Source organism: Saccopteryx leptura, chromosome 1, assembly GCF_036850995.1.
Source record: "Saccopteryx leptura isolate mSacLep1 chromosome 1, mSacLep1_pri_phased_curated, whole genome shotgun sequence".
NCBI classification, from domain to species: domain Eukaryota; kingdom Metazoa; phylum Chordata; class Mammalia; order Chiroptera; family Emballonuridae; genus Saccopteryx; species Saccopteryx leptura.
The window spans coordinates 254,927,878-254,946,237 of NC_089503.1; the positions used below are offsets into that span (position 1 = coordinate 254,927,878).

The 18,360-nt window shown below is 38.8% G+C and overlaps 2 protein-coding genes across 2 annotated transcripts in view; one reads left to right on the top strand and one right to left on the bottom strand.

Moving 5' to 3' along the window:
- The window catches only part of LOC136379451 (adhesion G protein-coupled receptor E2-like), a 345,285-nt gene that overhangs the window by 198,003 nt on the left and 128,922 nt on the right, over positions 1–18,360 (bottom strand). The gene's annotated exons all lie outside the window — the stretch shown is intronic.
- The window catches only part of LOC136391005 (adhesion G protein-coupled receptor E2-like), an 87,853-nt gene that overhangs the window by 11,958 nt on the left and 57,535 nt on the right, over positions 1–18,360 (top strand). The window contains 10 exon segments of the mRNA XM_066362711.1: positions 173–280; positions 471–694; positions 905–1,084; positions 4,532–4,729; positions 4,997–5,232; positions 8,767–8,832; positions 9,242–9,334; positions 12,696–12,868; positions 12,954–13,055; positions 13,572–13,744. Of these exon segments, the coding sequence (XP_066218808.1) occupies positions 173–280; positions 471–694; positions 905–1,084; positions 4,532–4,729; positions 4,997–5,232; positions 8,767–8,832; positions 9,242–9,334; positions 12,696–12,868; positions 12,954–13,055; positions 13,572–13,744 (1,553 nt within the window).

Sequence of the window (18,360 nt, forward strand, 5' to 3'; positions counted from 1 at the left end):
CACTACTGGTTTTAAGCTATTAAAAAAGCTAAAATGAGTCTTAAACCAGATACATTACTCTTCTTTTAGTGCTTAAAATTGATGTCATGTGTCAGCATAACAAAAAATTTAATCCCAAATGCAAAAAATAACCTGATTTCTCCCACCCCTCATACCATCACCACCACTGCAGAACTGTCTCTGAAGGTACAGGAGCAAGGAGTAGGAGAGGTCATCTTGAGACAAAACCTGGCAAAAATGCAATTGAACTGGGACATGGTGCAGAAATCCAGCGACTTGGGTAATGACTGAGAAGGGAAGGGGAAGGCCACTTAGAACTTGCCATGGGACAAGACAGCCAGCATCAAACACATAGAATTAAAGATTTAAAAATAAATTGTATGGTGTGTAGGACCATATGGGAGAACCCGTATGAGGAGGAAGTAGCCTTGGTGGGGTCCTGAGATGTCAACTTTGGCCTCGTCCTGCAGGCCCTTCCATGGTGGGCCTTGTCTCCACTCCAGGAATGGGCAAGTTGCTGGCTGAAGCCCCGCTGGTCCTGGACCCTGAGAAGCAGGAAGTTCTGCATGCGACACACAAGGCCTTGCTGCAGGGAGTCTCCTCTGTCCTGTTCTCTGATGTCAACTCTGCCTTTGTGAGCAACAAAGATACCCAGAATCTCGGCTCCACAGTCACTTTCATCTTCTCCCACCATGTGAGTGCTGGTGGGACTGGGCTGTGAGTATGGAAAGAATCTGAGTTCTGGACACAGCCTTGCCACTCTGCTCAGCCTTGGGATTCAAGTCCCTCCCTCATGGGCACACATTTTCCCCAGGAAAGTCAGCCTTTCCAGAGTCAGCTTTGAATCAGTATCTCTGAGCACCAGAACCATTAACCAGCTTACACCTGTGCCCTGTGCCTACAGCTGATGATCCCTGGGCCAAGGGAGGAGATACTCTGTGTCTTCTAAGAATGTGTCCAGGATGAGTGTGGTCACTGGACCATCAAAGGCTGTAGGATGGTGAACACCAGAAACACCAGCACCACCTGCCAGTGCACTCACCTCAGCAGCTTTGCTGTCCTCCTGGCCCACTATGACGTGCAGGTGAGATCCCTAAGAGGAGCAATGGGATGGGGATGCTTCGGACTACAGAGATCAGAAAGAGATGTGATCAGAGGGCAGCCAGTGAGAGCAGCCACATGAAAGGCCAAACCATTCTCTCCTGGCCACACTGGTTACTTCTTCTGGGGGATCATCAGGAATTGAGATTCACTCACGTGACACCAGGTGATGAAGAAACACATGGAGGTAAGGATAAGAACTCTTTTAGCTAAATGGCCAGGACTCATGAGAATCCAGAAAAATTCAACCCCTCCCTCCCAATAAAAAACACTGTTTCTTCCTGCCACTTTGCTATAGAATAGAAAGCATTGAGCAAGTTTCCTAATTTAAATTTTTTTTTTTTTTTTTTTTTGTATTTTTCTGAAGCTTGAAACGGGGAGAGACAGTCAGACAGACTCCCGCATGCGCCCGACCGGGATCCACCCGGCACGCCCACCAGGGGGCAACGCTCTGCCCACCAGGGGGCAATGCTCTGCCCCCCCCCACCCCGGGGGCGTCGCTCTGCCGTGACCAGAGCCACTCTAGCGCCTGGGGCAGAGGCCAAGGAGCCATCCCTGCACGCCAGGCCAACACTCTACCGCTGAGCCAACCGGCCAGGGCCCCTAATTTAAATTTTTGAAGAGATAAAACTATTTAAATCTCAAAAGTAATGGGAGGGATAACATTGAAGTCTTTTTCCTACCCATATTTCTCAGTGATCAGGATCTTTCTTTGAAGAACTCTGTTTCTTCTGAGCCCTCTTAGAGATATTTTATGTATAAACAAACACATACACATAGTACAGAGTTCTGTTTTCACTCACGCCATTGCATACCATAGTCACTCTCATGTGCTTTTTTTTTAAATTTAAAATATTTGAGAGATTCTAAACCAGTGCATAAAGAATTTTCTCGTTCACTTTTGCATTGATATACCTTTCCATTCTATGGATGTTTTATACTTCAACAAGTCTCTAATAGCAAACATTTTTTTTTCAATATTTTGCTTCTGTGGAATTACACCATTGCTGGTCAAACTTGTAATTTTGATAGATATTGCCACATTTCAACACATTTTTGTAGCTTCCTATTAATGTCCTTTAAATCTTTGAGTTTGGTAAATGTACTATCATTCTTGGCTGTTCTCCTTCCCACCCATGCAAAGTGTTTAAGTGTATAAATTCAACTTTTCTTCTATTTTTGAAATATGTCTTTAAATCTACTTTACAGTATTTGCTGTCTTCATTAATTTGTGGTTTTTTCTCCCAATGAAGATTCCAATTATGCATATTATGACTCTTCTTTGACTAACTTTCATGTTTGTTTTTTCTCTGAGTCTTTTTTGTTTTACCATTTTAATGTTAATTTTGCTAACTTTTTTCCATTCCCATTTTCTATGTTCCTTAAACTGTGTTTCTATCTGGGTCCAGACTTCATACCTCCTTATATTTTGCCTTCATCATTTGTAGGGATGTTTCTTTTCATTGATTTATTGAGCTTTCTTAATGTGTAATTTCACAAGGCCTCTCTTCATGAGATCTTACATCTTTGCTTTTGTTTCTTGCCTATAAAGGCTTCCTTACATATTTTGATTCATGGCAAATAATGCCACAACTTTCATTTGTTCCATGGTAAGCTATTTGATGAGTCTTCCTTCCTTACAATTTTTTTCTTTTCCTTTTTTCCTTGTAATATTTTCTATAAATATTGTGTTTATTCTTTTGATTACTTGTCTTTAAAGCAGATAGTATTTCCTAGAGGATTTTGTTTCCAAGATATTTCTGTAAACATGGTGAAGCCTGTATTACAGCACATCATAGAGATATAGTGTGAGTTTTTAGGATTTATCCAAACAAAATGAAATGTCAGTGGTGAAGCTTTTTTGTCCAAAATACGTGTTTCCCTCCGTAGCCACAGTCAAATTTCTTCCTGCAAATATGGACTATGTTTGTCCAATTATACACATAGATTCAATCCCTCTGAATCTCTAAACCAACTAGTGTGAGGAAACTCCTGCCCACATCATTCCTACTCTTATAGTCATGAAACAGATTACTCAACTTCCCTCCCACATGTTTCTCTAGTCAATCTTCTCTGATTTTAGCATCTCTTTCAATTATTCTCTAGTTTCACAGAAAACTGAAATGATGCTGTTTCTCATTATACTTGTAGCATTTGAATTATTTTCAATAAAAGGTGTGTGTGTGTGTGTGTGTGTGTGTGTGTGTGTAAACTTTATGGTCTATCATCTTTAATGCCAAAATATTGACTTTTTCTTTCAGCTAAGGGTGTCCTTTAAAACTTGGAAAATACTAGAACTTGGACTGTGTAGAGATGGGAAGGGAGCAGGAGATAGATATAGACTAATGCATGTACTTTGTGGTCCATCTTATTTTTCACAGCCCTGGAATATTATTCTTTTTTAGCTGACCTGGTATGAACACTCATGAAGGTGAACTTGGGTGATTGGGATGGGTAGGAAATTGACCATCACTTTCAGGAAAACAACATGCAACTGTAATAAGCTTAGTGATATGCAAATTTCAGGATCAAAATACAACTATTATGAATTCAAAAGCTTGGTGTCTTGAGGGAGGGCTATCCTACTACACTGGTACCACGGAGTAGAATAAGCAGTTCATAAGAGTTCTATTCCCCCTTTAGGCCTCAGACCCTCAAGGAATTTATTTTTTTAACTGACTTTATTGGGGGTACAATATATTTGCAATAAAATTTGATTATAACTATACAGTTCATGAGTTTTGATAATAGTAAACACCCTGTAACCACAACCCTGAGATATATACCCCCTTTCAATAACCCCAGAAAGTCCTTTCTTACAATCTCAGTTGAAGCTCTCATCCCCACCCCCAGGAAAGCACAGGTCTGATGTTCATCACCATAGTTTACTTTTGATTGTTCCAGAATCATTCAGTAGAATACAATCATTCTCTTTTGTGTTTGACTTCTTTTGTTCAACATAATATCTATGAGAGTCTCTCTTGTTTTATTGTCTACAACCATAGCTCATTTCCTTTTAATGCTCAAGCATGCCAATGTATGACTATCCCACAATCTGTTTATCTGTTCTCCAGTTAATGGACATTTGCATTGTTTCCTGTCTAGGCTATTATGAAGAAAGCTGCCAAGACCATTCTTAAACATTTGTGGGCATTTGTTTTCATTTCTTTTGGGTGAATATTCAGAAATGGAATTGCTGGATCATATAGTAATTGCATGTCTAACTTTGTAAGGAATGGCCAAACTCCATTCCAGAAGGTATTACCCATTAGGCTCACCCAGCAGTGTGTGAGAGGTGCAGTTGCTCCATTGTACCCACACTTGGCACTCTTTCTGTTTGTTTTGCCATTCTAATCTGTGTACTTTGAAAAGCACAATTGTACAAAGAGCAGGAAAATATAACGGATATCTCCTCTTTGCTGAGTCCCAGGAGGAGGATGCCACCCTGGTTGTGATCACCTACGTGGGGCTGAGCCTCTCCCTGCTGTGCCTCCTCCTGGCGGCCCTCACCTTCCTGCTGTGCAAAGCCATCCAGAACACCAGCACCTCCCTCCACCTGCACCTCTCAGTCTGCCTCTTCCTGGCCCACCTGCTCTTCCTCACAGCCATCGACAGAACTGAGCACAAGGTACTGACACTGTCCCAAAGGACCCTATGACCTCTCCAGGAGATGTGGAGTTTGTGGGGCCATGCTTTATAGGACACCTTAATAAACTGTTCTTCAGTTCTGGGAAGGTTAGAGAAGTGAGGAGCCACTTTCACACTGACACAACAAGAAAACAGATCTTCTCTTGACAATTACTTCATAAACAGAGTTCTCTCCAATGTATAGGGGAGGTCCTCGGGTCACACTCCACACTGACGATCCCACCTAATGACTCTTGCTTCTCCCCAGGTGCTGTGTGCCATCATCGCAGGTGCCTTACACTATCTCTACCTGGCCTCCTTCACCTGGATGCTGCTGGAGGGCCTGAACCTCTTTCTCACTGCACACAACCTGACTGTGGTCAACTACTCCAGTGTGAGCAAGTTCATAAAGAAGTTCATGCTCCCTGTGGGCTATGGAGTCCCAGCTGTGATTGTGGCCATTTCTGCAGCATCCAGACCTCGCCTTTATGGAACACCCGCCTGGTAAATGCAAATTTCCACTGTTCTTATCTTCTCCACATGACCATGACCAGCTAGAACCAATGAAGCACTTTAATTTCATGAAAATATGATAAACAGAGAAAAACTCAGTGATTACCCCAAAGATGTCTTCCTGGTAGAAGATTGCGTTCACTGAAGTAGCCGTTTTTATGTCTTAGAGATTTGATTGTTTTAGATGTTAATTATATAGTATGCAAGTAATTATATATTCACATAATGTTAATTGTGCATAACATTAACAATATACTAATATAGTATTAATGACTATAAATGAAATATAGTTAAAATAAATAAGGTGACTATTTTTTGATCATGTAGATTTAATTATTTCAAATATTAATTATATATGATATTAATAACTAGTTATTGGTATAATAATAATTGAATCTTGTAATAAGTAACTGTACATAAATATCATATTTATTGTATTAATTAATGACTGTTTTTTTGTTATTTATTTATTTAAGTATAATTGGTACACAATATTATATTAGTTATAATAGTTTCAGGTGTACAATATAGTGATTTGACATTTTCATACCTTACAATATGATCATCTCACTAATTCTAGTAATTATCTTTAACCATACAAACTTATCACAATATTATTGATGCTATTTTCCGTCACTTTTCCACTCATTGCCCCACTGAGGAGACTATTTTATATCTTTTAGAAAGCAAAATTGAAACAAAAGGATTGCACTGGTTTGTGTAACCCACTTTTCCTAAATCTAAAAGAATGAAGGATGATTTTAATTTAATAATTATTACTATAAACTTCTGAAATGCAATCACTGTTTAAAATATTTTGCATGTATAAACTCAAATCATCCTCCCAACAATTTTCTGATAAGAAACCAGTGAAATGCAAGGGTTTTTTTTATTTGTTTGTTTGTTTGTTTGATTTTACAGAGACAGAGAGAGAGTCAGAGAGAGGGATAGCTAGGGACAGACAGACAAGGAACGGAGAGAGATGAGAAGCATCAATCGTTAGTTTTTCATTGCGACACCTTAGTTGTTCATTGATTGCTTTCTCATATGTGCCTTGACCGTGGGGCTACAGTAGACCGAGTAACCCCTTGCTCGAGCCAGCAACCTTGGGTCCAAGCTGGTGAGCTTTTGCTCAAACCAGATGAGCCCGCACTGAAGCTGGTGACCTTGGGGTCTTGAACCTGGGTCCTCCGCATCCCAGTCCGGTGCTCTATTCACTGCTCCACCACCTGGTCAGGCAAAATGCAAGTTTTACAGATGAAGAAATAGGCACATAGGTGACTGGCCATAATCACACAGCTGAACTGGTTGGTGGCAGAGCTGGGATCAAACCCAGACATATGGCACTCACAACATCTCCTATGCTGACGAATGTTCACCTCCATGCGACAAGGTCTGGACAGCTGGGCTTCCCATACAGTTTAACATAAAAGTCAGCAGCTTTTCCTCTAAAAGGGAAAAGATGAATTCTTTTCAGCTTTGTGGACATAGAATCCCTGTTGCAACTACTCATCTCTGTCCTTGTAGCACAAGAGCCACCATAGATTGCATTAATTAATGAGACTGGGTTTTTTGTTATTTATTTCCTTAAGTATACATAAGGGAATGAGTGTAACCTGTTCCAATAAAACACATGACAACATCAGAAGGTGACCCCATTTGGCCCACAGCTTGTAGTAAACAAACATTGCCTTAGTAGTGTTCTCTGTGAGCCTTCTGTGGGATCCATCTAATTCCATTCACACCTCCCAACTCATTCACACAGCTCCCGACTCATTCACAAGCATCTCAATTGAGATCAGATTCCAGTTCTATTATTTCTATCAGTGTGGCCTTAGCTGCTGTGCTTCCTTAACCATCAGATGCCAACCTGTAATCACTCAAGTCTCAATGCTGTCAAAAGGAATAAATTCTATAATGCACATGAGCCTGAATTAGTACTGTGTCAGCTTACTGTTATCATCTATTTTTTTATTGTCTTGCATTTCCCAAATTTTTTCACCTTCTTTGCATGTACCCATCCTTCATATCTCAGCATATGCACAGACAGTTCTCTCAGGGAGCCCTTCCTAAATATAGTGGTCCCTCGTCTATGGTGAGAGTTAGTTTCCAGAACCCCTGCAATAGGCAAAAATCTGCAATGTAGCGACATTATTTTTATTTTATTATTTATATATATTTTAAGGCTTTACAAACTCTCCCCACACTCTTATAAACCTTTCCTACACTGTTATTGACCTTTCCCACACTTATTTTGCTTATTTTACTGTAAAAATAATTAAAATAATAAATATATAAAAATACTTATATACCACAAAATCCCATTATATAGTGAAAAATCTGCGATACAAAATTAAATATACACAATTTAAAAGTCCGTGATACAGTGAGACCACAAAAAGTGAACCACAATATGATGAGGGACGGCTGTACCTGAATCTCCTAGAGCCCGGACTGGTCTGTGGATCCAGCTAAGTGTTCTCATAGCTCCTCACACTTGATCATAAAACTCATCATCTTGATTGTTTCTGTTGTCTAATTGGTGACCTTCTCACTCAGCTGGGGCCTCCCTGAGGACTATGATATATCTATCTTAATTGTAATTGGGTCCTCAAGTCAAGCATAGGTCCCGATACAGAGGAGACATAATATTTGTCCAATAAACCATAAATTAATTAATTTGTCAATTATTTTTGAAACATATATATTTCTACAAACATTTCTGGGGCCCAGGACTTATCAAAACTTTTTTAAAAGAATTTAAATTTTAGCCTGACTTGGCAGTGGCACAGTGGATAGAGCATCAGCCTGGGATGCTGAGGATCCAGGTTTGAAACCCCAGGTTGCTGGCTTAAGCATGGGCTTACCAGCTTGAGCACAAGGTTACTGGCTTAAGTGTGGGATCATAGACATAACCCCATGGTCTCTGGCTTGAGTCCAAGGTCGCTGGCTTGAGCAAGAGGTCACTGGCTCTGCTGGAGCTCCCAGTCAGAGCACATATGAGAAAGCAATCAATGAACAGCTAAGGTGCCACAATGAAAAATTGATGCTTCTCATCTCTCTCTTCCTTCCTGTCTGTCTGTCCCTGTCTGTCCCTCTTGCTCTGTCTCTCACTAAAAAAAAAAAAAAAAAAAGAATTCAAATTTTAAAAGCTATTTTGCAATGTGTAATTAATGTGTAAAAAGTTGTACATATTTAATGTATACAACCTGATAAGTATACACCCATAAAACCATTACCACCCTCAAGGGATTAAAGAAAGTTTTGATTATGAAAGATAAGTTCAGGAGATCTATAGAACATGTATAAATTCACAGTGTCTATAGTTAGCAATATTATATTGCATACTTGTAATTTACTATGATGATAGATCTCAAGTTAAATGCTCTTACCCATAAAAAACAATAATAAAAATAACAATAAAGAAGTTAGGATGAAACTGTGGGAAGTAAGAAATATTTTTATTTATTGATTCTTTATCCACAAAGGCAAATAGATTATTCAGTTCCTGTCCATCTCTCTTAGATGCTGGTTCCACACACACAAAGGATTTGTATGGACCTTCCTTGGGCCCATTTGTACCATCATCTCTGTGAGTAAATGATGATGTCAGAGCATCCTTCCTGCCCAGTTGTGGGTCAATCAAAGAGCAAGTATTACAGACAAAGAGGGTTACAGGAAAGACGAGAAATTATCCAGTTTTTTCAGGACTGAAGGGGCTTCCAGGAGACATAGTTTCAGTTTTAAATCAGGACAGATGGGATTCCTGAGACATTGGATTTCCTTCCAGTGCTAAAACTTGGAAATTCCCATACCAATTAAGACAAGTTTGTCACCCCAGTTATAGGACAATAATGTGCCTGAATCACTTGGTCTTGGGCCTGGTTTTCCTTGACTGTGAAATACAAAGGCTTCTTACTTACTGGGTTAGGTGTTGGATGAGGAGGAGGAAGATTTACAGACGTGTAATGTATTCAATATGCCTTGTGGGGTTTCCACACATCAACTTGGCGTTGTTTCTGACAACCATCTGGATTTTGAAAAACAAGCTCTCCTCACTCAAAAGTGATGTGTCCACCCTCCAGAGCACCAGGTGAGATGGATCAGAAGGGCACACTGCCCCATACAAAGCAGGGTCCAGGAGCAAGTCCATATGGTTCTGAGCACCTGATGTCCTCTCACAGGGATTCTGAGGGTTCAGGAGGGGGAGGTGCAACCACCCTCTCTTGATACCAGCTTAGATACTCTGATTTTCTGATGAAATCCAAATGAAAAACATTCCCTTTCTCCATAACTTCAACATGAAACTACTTCAACTACAAAGAGAGTTTTGTTCTGTTAAACATGGATTACTTCCATGGCCTTATGAAAAATGTCCAAAGAATGTTTACATTTATTTTTTAAGTTAGATGAATCTTTAAATACAGATGACTTTAAATTTACCATTTTAACTACTTTTAGTTGTACATTGCAGTGGCATTAAGTACATTCACATTGTTGTATAACCATTATCATCCAACTCCAGAACTTTTCCATCTTCCCAAACTGAAATTCTGTCCCTACTAAACACTAACTCCCCATCTCCCTTCCCGTGTATCACCTGCCAACCACCCTCCTACTTTCCATCCCTATGAGTTTTACTACTGTAGGTACTTCATAGAAGTGGAAGCATATATTGTTTGTGTTTTTGTGACTGGTTTATTTGACTTAGCATAATGTTCTCAAGGCCCATTCATGTGTAGCATATTGAGAACTTTCCTCCCATTTTAAGACTGAGTAATATTCTATTGTATGTCTCTATCACATTTTGCTTATCCATTCATCCATTGATGGACACTTGAGTTCTTTCCACATTTTAGCTATTGTGAATAATGCTGCTATGAACACAAGTGTACAATATCTGTTCATGTTTTTGCTTTCAATTTTGGGGGGTATATTCACAGAAGTGGAATTGCTCAGTCACATGGTAGCTATATTTTTAATTTTTTGAGGAACTGCCAATTGTTTTCCATAGCAGTTGTATCATTTTACATTTTTACCAACAGTGTATAAGTGTTTCAGTTTCTTCACATCCTCACCAATACTCATTGTTTTCTGTTTTTTGAGAGTAGATATCCTAATAAGTATGAGGTAATAGCTCATGGTGACTTTAATTTGTATTTCTCTAATGACAGTGATGTCAAACATCTTTTAATGTGTTTATTGAACATTCATTTTTTTTTTTTAAGAAACTCAAGTTCTTTGCCCATTTTTGAATTGTGTTGTTTGTCTTCTTGTTGTTGAGTTTTATGAATTCACTACTTGTTCTGGATATGAATTTCTTATCATGTATATAATTTGTAAATATTTTCTTTCATTCCGTTGTTTGTTTTTTCCTTCTGTTGATAGTATTCTTTTGATGCACACAATTTTTAAACTTCCATGAACTACAACTTGTTTATTTTTTTTGTTATACTATTTTGGTGTCATAGCTAAGAAATTATTGCCAAATCTAATGTCATGAAGCTTTTGCCCTATGCTTTCTTTTAAGAGTTTTATAGTTTAAGGTCTTACATTTGGGCCTTTGAAGTATTTTTGAGTAAATTTTTGTAAATTATCTTAGGTAAGGTTCAACTTTTGGTTGTAAATGGTCAGTTTTCCTACTTTTTGTTGAAAAGATTATCTTTTCTCCATTGAATGTTCTTGGCAAACTTGTCAAAAATTATTTAACCATATATGAAAACGTTTATTTTTAGGCCCTTTATTCTATTCTATTGGTGTATATGTCATTCTTTTTTTTAAATATCTTATTCAGAAAATTAAATTTAACAGGGTGATATTAATCAATAAGAGTACATAGGTTTCAAGTAAACATTTCTATATAGTATTTGAATGCTGATTGTGTTTTATATCCATCACTCAATTCTTTATGCTAGTACCAGACTATTTTAATTACTATAATTTTGTAGATAATTTTGAAATCAAGAAGTGTGAATCTTCCAGTTTTGCTCTTATTTTTCAAAATTATTTTGGCTATTCGGGGTCCCTTGAAAGTCCTTGAATTTTAGAATGGGTTTTTTTAAATTAAATTTATTGGGGTGACATTGATTAATAAAATTATATAGGTTTCAAGTATACAATTCTATAATACATCATCTATATATTGCATTGTGTTCACCACCCCACATCAAGTCTCTATCCATCACCTTTTATCCCCCCTTTACACTCTTCTATATCTCCCCCACCTGCTTTCCCTCTTGTAATAGCCATACTGTTGTCTATGAGTATTTTTTCTTTGCTTAATCCCTTCACCTTTTTCAACCAACCCTCCAAAACCCTTATCCTCTCCAATAGCTGTCAGTCTGTTCTCCATATCTATGAGTTTGTTACTATTTTGTTTGTTGGCTTATATCTTTATAAAACATTTAGGAAATCTCCTAACAGTTCCCAGAACCCAACACATATATTCATGCCCACATCTTCACAGATACTCTTCCCTCTGCCCTCTCCACTCCTCAACCTGATGGAATCACATTCTTCATCCACATATTACATCTTCTGAAAGGCTAGGGATGTCCTTTGCTTTCCTAAACTTTACACAGAGCAAATGGCCTCTATTCTGAACAAAGCATGTTTTGAGTCAGTTCATGGAGCTCAAGAAGATAAAAACAATACTGGGTGGGACGTGGGCAGAGATACCTTACACGTCACAAATATTAAAAGTGACCATTTATTGGCCCTGGCCCGTTGGCTCAATGGGAGAGCATCAGCCAGGTGTGTGGAAGTCTGGGGTTCAATTCCTGGCCAGGGCACACAGGAAAGACACCCATCTGCTTCTTCACCCTTTCCCATCTCTTTCCTCTCTATCTCTCTCTTCCCCTCCACAGCCAAGTCTTCATTGGAGCAAAGTCGGCCAGATGCTGAGGACGGCTCCATGGCCTCTGCCTCAGGCGCTAGAATGGCTCCAGTTGCAACTGCGTGAGATGGGCAAAGCATCGTCCCCTAGTGGGCGTGCTAGGTGGATCCTGGTCAGGCATGTGTGGGAGTCTGTCTCTCTGCCTCCCCACTTCTCACTTCAGAAAAATACAAAAAAAAGTGACCATTTGTTTTAGTCTTTCGATGAGGATGTAAGATCTGTAAAAACAGAAATTTTGTCTTTGTTATTGCTGATGCTCAAAACCTAGCCCAGAGTTGGATGCACAGAAGTCCTTAGTAATGTCAGTTTAATGAAATTAGAAACATTGATGAAACATCATGATGCTTTTGAAACCCATATTGTGGAGTATAACTACCATTCTCAATCCAAGTCAAATTGCTATCCTGAACTCAAATAACATTTCTTTTTAGGGAATCATTGAATGTAAAGATCAAAGTTGATCACCATTCAGTCACATGCATCCATGGGGTGGAGATGAGAATGACCCTGATTCTGTTGCTCTGGTTACACCATGGGCCTCCCTTCTCCTCTTACCCAGGATGCTGACATTCAAAGTGATGGCTCAGCTCTTCCTCTTGGGCTGCACGTGGTGTCTGGGAATCCTGCAGGTGGGTCCTGCTGCCCACGCCATGGCCTATCTCTTCACCATCATCAACAGCCTGCAGGGCATCTTCATCTTCCTGGTGTACTGTCTCCTCAGCCAGCAGGTACCACTGCCCAGCTCCCACCCAGGACTCTTTCCATTCTCACCCATCTCAGTGAGCTGACTCAGATTATGCTTTGCCTCTGCTGGTCGGGGAGCAGTACAGGAAATGGTTGAAAAGGATCAAGAAAACCAAAGCCGACTCTGAGACTTACACTCTGTCCAGCAGAGCTGTGACAGATGCTCCTAAACACAGTGTGCTAAGATCATGTATTGCTCCCATGACACTAAATGATCCCATTGAGCTGTCATGCCCACCACACTAGACAACTTGGGTATATAGCATACAGTGTGCTAAGATAATCCACACTTGATTTTACTCCTAGACTCACTCAAAGACATTTTCCTGTTATAAATGGAGGTCTTCCTCTACTTTCACTTACTGTGTTTCTATGCTCACCTTTATCCTTGCACATGACTATGTTCCTATTCCCTATATATGTGGAACACCTACTTTGTATGGTGGAGGTGGTTTTTAATTTTACTTGGTGAGAAGATACTAAGCACTTCCTCATGAGCGAAGAGGGAAACTAGGGTCAGCTCAAGAAGCAGGAACTAATGATCTGAAGCAGTGATGCTCAAACTGCACATAATCACAGGACCACCTTTTATCCCAAGTCATTCATGCTGCCCTCTATGTAAAGAGCAATAACATATGGTATATATAGTCATAAAACTTAAAAGTTTGATTTGACTCTTTTTAACATTCAGCAATCATTCCTGATATTGTCAGAATATACACACATGGGAAAATCAGGGAGGATAATTACAAAGGGCAGAGGAGAGATCCTGGCAGTGAGAATCCTACAAAGCATTTTTATTTTGGGGTTTACAAACCTTTTTCATATTTTTTGCTCATATGTTCTTCACATCTGCACTTGAAGGTAAGTATTATGCTTCTTTTTGTAGATGAATAAAGTGAGGCTCATGGGGTTCATATGAATTGTGCAAGGACTTCAGCCTCTTCAATTTCCTGCAACTTCACTGTGCCCACCATACTGCCTGGCAAGCCTTCTGCATTTCTCTCATCTGTTTGCTTATTTATCCTCTACAACTGCTACTTCCCAAACTCTCTGCCTCTCAAAGGTCTCGTTCTTCTAACTTGTTCCTTTTCCCAGCAGATGTTCCTACTAACTTCTTCACAGAGAAAACACAAGTCAGCAGGATGAAACAAGGTCAACTTTGTGCTCTCAAAAACAAGTTAGTTGACATCTGGTTCATCCTGTCCTCATTCTATCTTATTACCACAGACAAAATGTGCTTCCTACTTTTTAAGGCCAATCTTCCACCTGCACTGTATTTCCCAACATTCCTGATGTCTCAATAAACATATATTATTGCTTTTACAATCTCTCTCTATTAAAATTGGTCTCATGTTCTCAACAGCACTCTTTTTGCTGCAATTGCAATGTGCTAACTCTCTCATAAATTTTTAATATATATACTTAATTCCTCCTTCTCTTCCTCTATACACTCAAAAATTGATTTTATCTCATTACACCACCAAAAGATCTCTCCCTTAAGCCTCCAATGACTTCCACTGACAGATACCTTTTGGCTTTCTTAGCAGCACTGGATCCTGTGGTTCCTGCAAATGGTTCTCTTGTGTCCCCAACTCCTGTGTCTCAGCACTCCCTGAAATTCTTGCTATGCTATCTACCTTGGTTCTGGAAACATTTCTGTTCTAATGTATACCTTCTCATAGACAATCTTGTTCAAAAGGACTCGATGTGTCCTACAGGAAGAACTAAGGGCTAATTTTTTTCTTGAACACTGAATTTTCTATGAGCTCCAGACCACTACTTTTCAATTGCCTACTTCATGCCTCTACTTAGATACCTCAGAAACAGTCCAACATGGCTGTAAACTTATAGCCATTTTTTTCATCAACTTAATCTTCTCAAGGTTTTTCATCTCCATCTCCTTGCATCTGGAACATCAGGGACCTGAAGCATCTTTGACATTAGCCTGTTCTACCCCAAACCAATTCGTAGCTAAACCACACTACAATTTCCTTTTCAGTAACTCACAAATTAGTCTTATAGGCATCATCTCTATCACCTTCTCTCTAATTTCAGCTGACAAATTTCCTTGGCTGGGCTGCAATATCCTCCTAACAGGTCTCCTCATGTTCTCTTTTTCTTTTTCCAATAGTCTTAACATAAAATTTGATCATGTACCACCTTGCATACAAATCCTCCAAATGCTTTCCCATTGCCCCTAGGAACACCAAAATACATGAGAGTTCCAATTTCTTCCACAGCCTTCCAAAACTTGTTAATGTTTGTCTTTCTTATATTTAAGGTGTGTGAAGTAATTTTCCATTATGCTTTGATTTTCGTTCCCTAATTGCTAATAATGCTGAACAACTTTTTATGTGATCATTATCTATTTGCATATCTTCTTTGGGGAAATATCTAGTCAAATCCTTTGCCAATTTTTTGAGTCATCTTTCATTGATTGTCTGAATATAAGTCCCTGATTAGATACATGATTTTTCATTATTTTCTCCCATTTTGTGGTTTGACTTCTCTTGATAGTGTCTATTTATATACCAAAGTTAATTTTTATGAAGTCCAATTTATCTATTGTTTTTATTCACTTGTGCTTTTGGTGTCATATTAAAGAATTGCTTGACACAAAGTAAAAAATATATATATATATGTTTTCTTTCAAGACTTTTACAGCTTTAGTTATTATGTTTAAATATATTATTTATTTGGAATTTCTAAAATGGTTTAATAGAATGTAAAGGTTTTAATAGAATGTAAAGTGAAAATGCTTTTGCATAAGGATTTTCATTTGTTTCATCATCATTTATAGACACAAAAAACAATATGGCAATTATCAGAAAGAAGGGGGTGGGAAGGTGGTAAAGGGTATAAGGGACCAATATATGGTGAAAGAAGACAATTTGCCCTTGGGTGGTGGACACACAATACAATATACATATCATGTATCACACAAATGTACACTTGAAACCTATATGATCATTAACTAATGTCACCCCAATAAATTTAATAAAAAAGAATATTCTTTCCCCCAATGAATTGTCTTGACATCTTGTCAAAATTAATTGACCATAAATATAAGGGTTCACTTCTGAAGCCTGATTCTCTTCCATCATCCATCTTGATTACTATAGCTTTGTAGCAAGTTTCAAATAGTGGAATTGACTCTACAAATTTGTTCTTATTTTTTTAGATTGTTTCAACTAGTCTGTGACCCTTAAAGTTCAAAGTAGATTTTAAGATGTGCTTGTCAATTTCTGCAAAATATTTAACTGAAATATTAATAAGGATTGTGTTGAATTTATAAATCAATTTTTTGGGAATATTGCCATCTTACCTCTATTGAGTCTTCTTATTCATGAGCATGAGTTGTTTTTCCATTTCATTAAGTTATTTTACTTCTTATCACAATGTTGTATAGTTTTCAGTGTACAAGTCTTACACTCTTTAACACAGTATCATTTTTGTACCTACTTCCTCAGAAAGAATTATAATGAACAGCTAAAGCAGATGATCTTGACTCCGGGAAAATGAAGAAAATTATGAACTGTCCTCCTTTGGGCAAAGAGTATAAAAAATATTTTTCTGTGTTTGTTTCAAGTAGCTCTTTCTGGCATCATTGTGGGAGAAAGTATGCAGGAAATGTTTGACATTCAGTTGCTGGAGAATTGGGGTTTTCTGGTCCACACAGCATGCTCAGCTCACTCCCACAATATTCAGGAAACTATGACTCAATTCCTCAGTCGCCTTGGATTAAAACCTCTGTTTCAACCACTTTTCAACAAAGGAATTCTTCAATTTGAAGATATTTAATAAAGAGAACTAAAATGACTTTCTTAAAATAGTCTAAGAGAGCAAAGTAATGTTCAAATACCTGCTATGGGGTGAACAACTAGTCCCAGTTTCCCAAGACTTTCCTGATTTTAGTATCAAAAGTCCTACATCCCACAAAACACCTCAGTTACAGGCAACTAGGGCAGCTGGTCTTCCTACCTACCTGCCTCAATTTTTTCACTTCTCACTTCTAGAGACTTACTAATTTATTCACTCAAAAATTATATTTACTCACTATGTACTGCATTAAGATCACAAGATCTAATTCTTGATTTCACAGAGCTTACATGAAAAAAAAACCCAAGATTACTTAGAGTAAAATCAGAACTCTAGAATATCTATATTTTTATATTTTATAACGTAGTCTGTGATAAAAGGTGTATATTGCTACAGTACATTTTGTAACATGTATTTATGCAAACCATATCATTTCACCCTCAAAATGTGATCTAGGCCAGATCTAAATCTAGAGCAATTACTCCTAAAAGAAATTCCTTGTGGGCCCCCACTGCCCAAATCTGTATCAACTGAACAGCAAAAAAAAAGTATTGTAAATAATCATAACATATTAAATTTAAAAATCCATAAGTTTATACTGATACCTAAAATACCAACCAATAAATGTAGAAGATACACTAGAATAAGAAAATCATGATTGTTTTTTCAATATCCCGTATGGCCACTAAAAACATGGGACATTTAACAAACCAATTGGTCTGGATGCTTCTTAAGTTATGCTTGTTTTAAAAATGCAATATACAGGCCCTGGCCAGTTGGCTCAGTGGTAGAGTGTCGGCCTGGCGTTCAGGAGTCCTGGGTTCGATTCCCGGCAAGGCACACAGAAGAAGCGCCCATCTGCTTCTCCACCCCTCCCCCTCTCCTTCCTCTCTGCCTGTCTCTTCCCCTCCCGCAGCCAAGGCTCCATTGGATCAAAGTTGGCCTGGGCGCTGAGGATGGCTCTATGGCCTCTGCCTCAGACACTAGAATGGCTCTGGTTGCAACAGAGCAATGCTTCAGATGGGCAGAGCATTGCCCCTGGTGGGCATGCTGGGAGGATCCTGGTTGGACGCATGCGGGAGTCTGTCTGACAGCCTCCCCATTTCCAACTTCAGAAAAATACAAAAAAAAATGCAATATACAGCCTGACCAGGCAGTATAGAGCATCAGATTGGGATGCAAAGGACCCAGGTTCAAAACCCCGAGGTCCCTGGCTTGAACATGGGATCATAGACATGACTTCAAGGTCACTGGCTTGAGCCCAAAGGTTGCTGGCTTGAAGCCCAAGGTTGCTGGCTTGAGCAAAGGGTCACTTGGTCTGCTGTAGCCCCCCAGGTCAAGGCATATATGAGAAAGCAATCAATGAACAACTAAGATGCTGCAAATAAAGAACTGATGCTTCTCATCTCTCTCCCATTCTGTCTGTTCCTATCTGTCCCTATCTCTCTCTATCTCTGTAAAAAAAACTGCAATATATAGCCATGAACAGTTGACTCAATGGATAAAACATCCTTCCAGTGTGCCAAGGTCATGGTTTTGATCCTGGTTAGGGAATATAGGAGAAGCAATCAATGAATACACAGCTAGATGGAACAACTAAGTGGGACAATGAGTTGATGCTTCTCTCTCTCTCTTTTTCTTTCTCTCAAATCAATAAA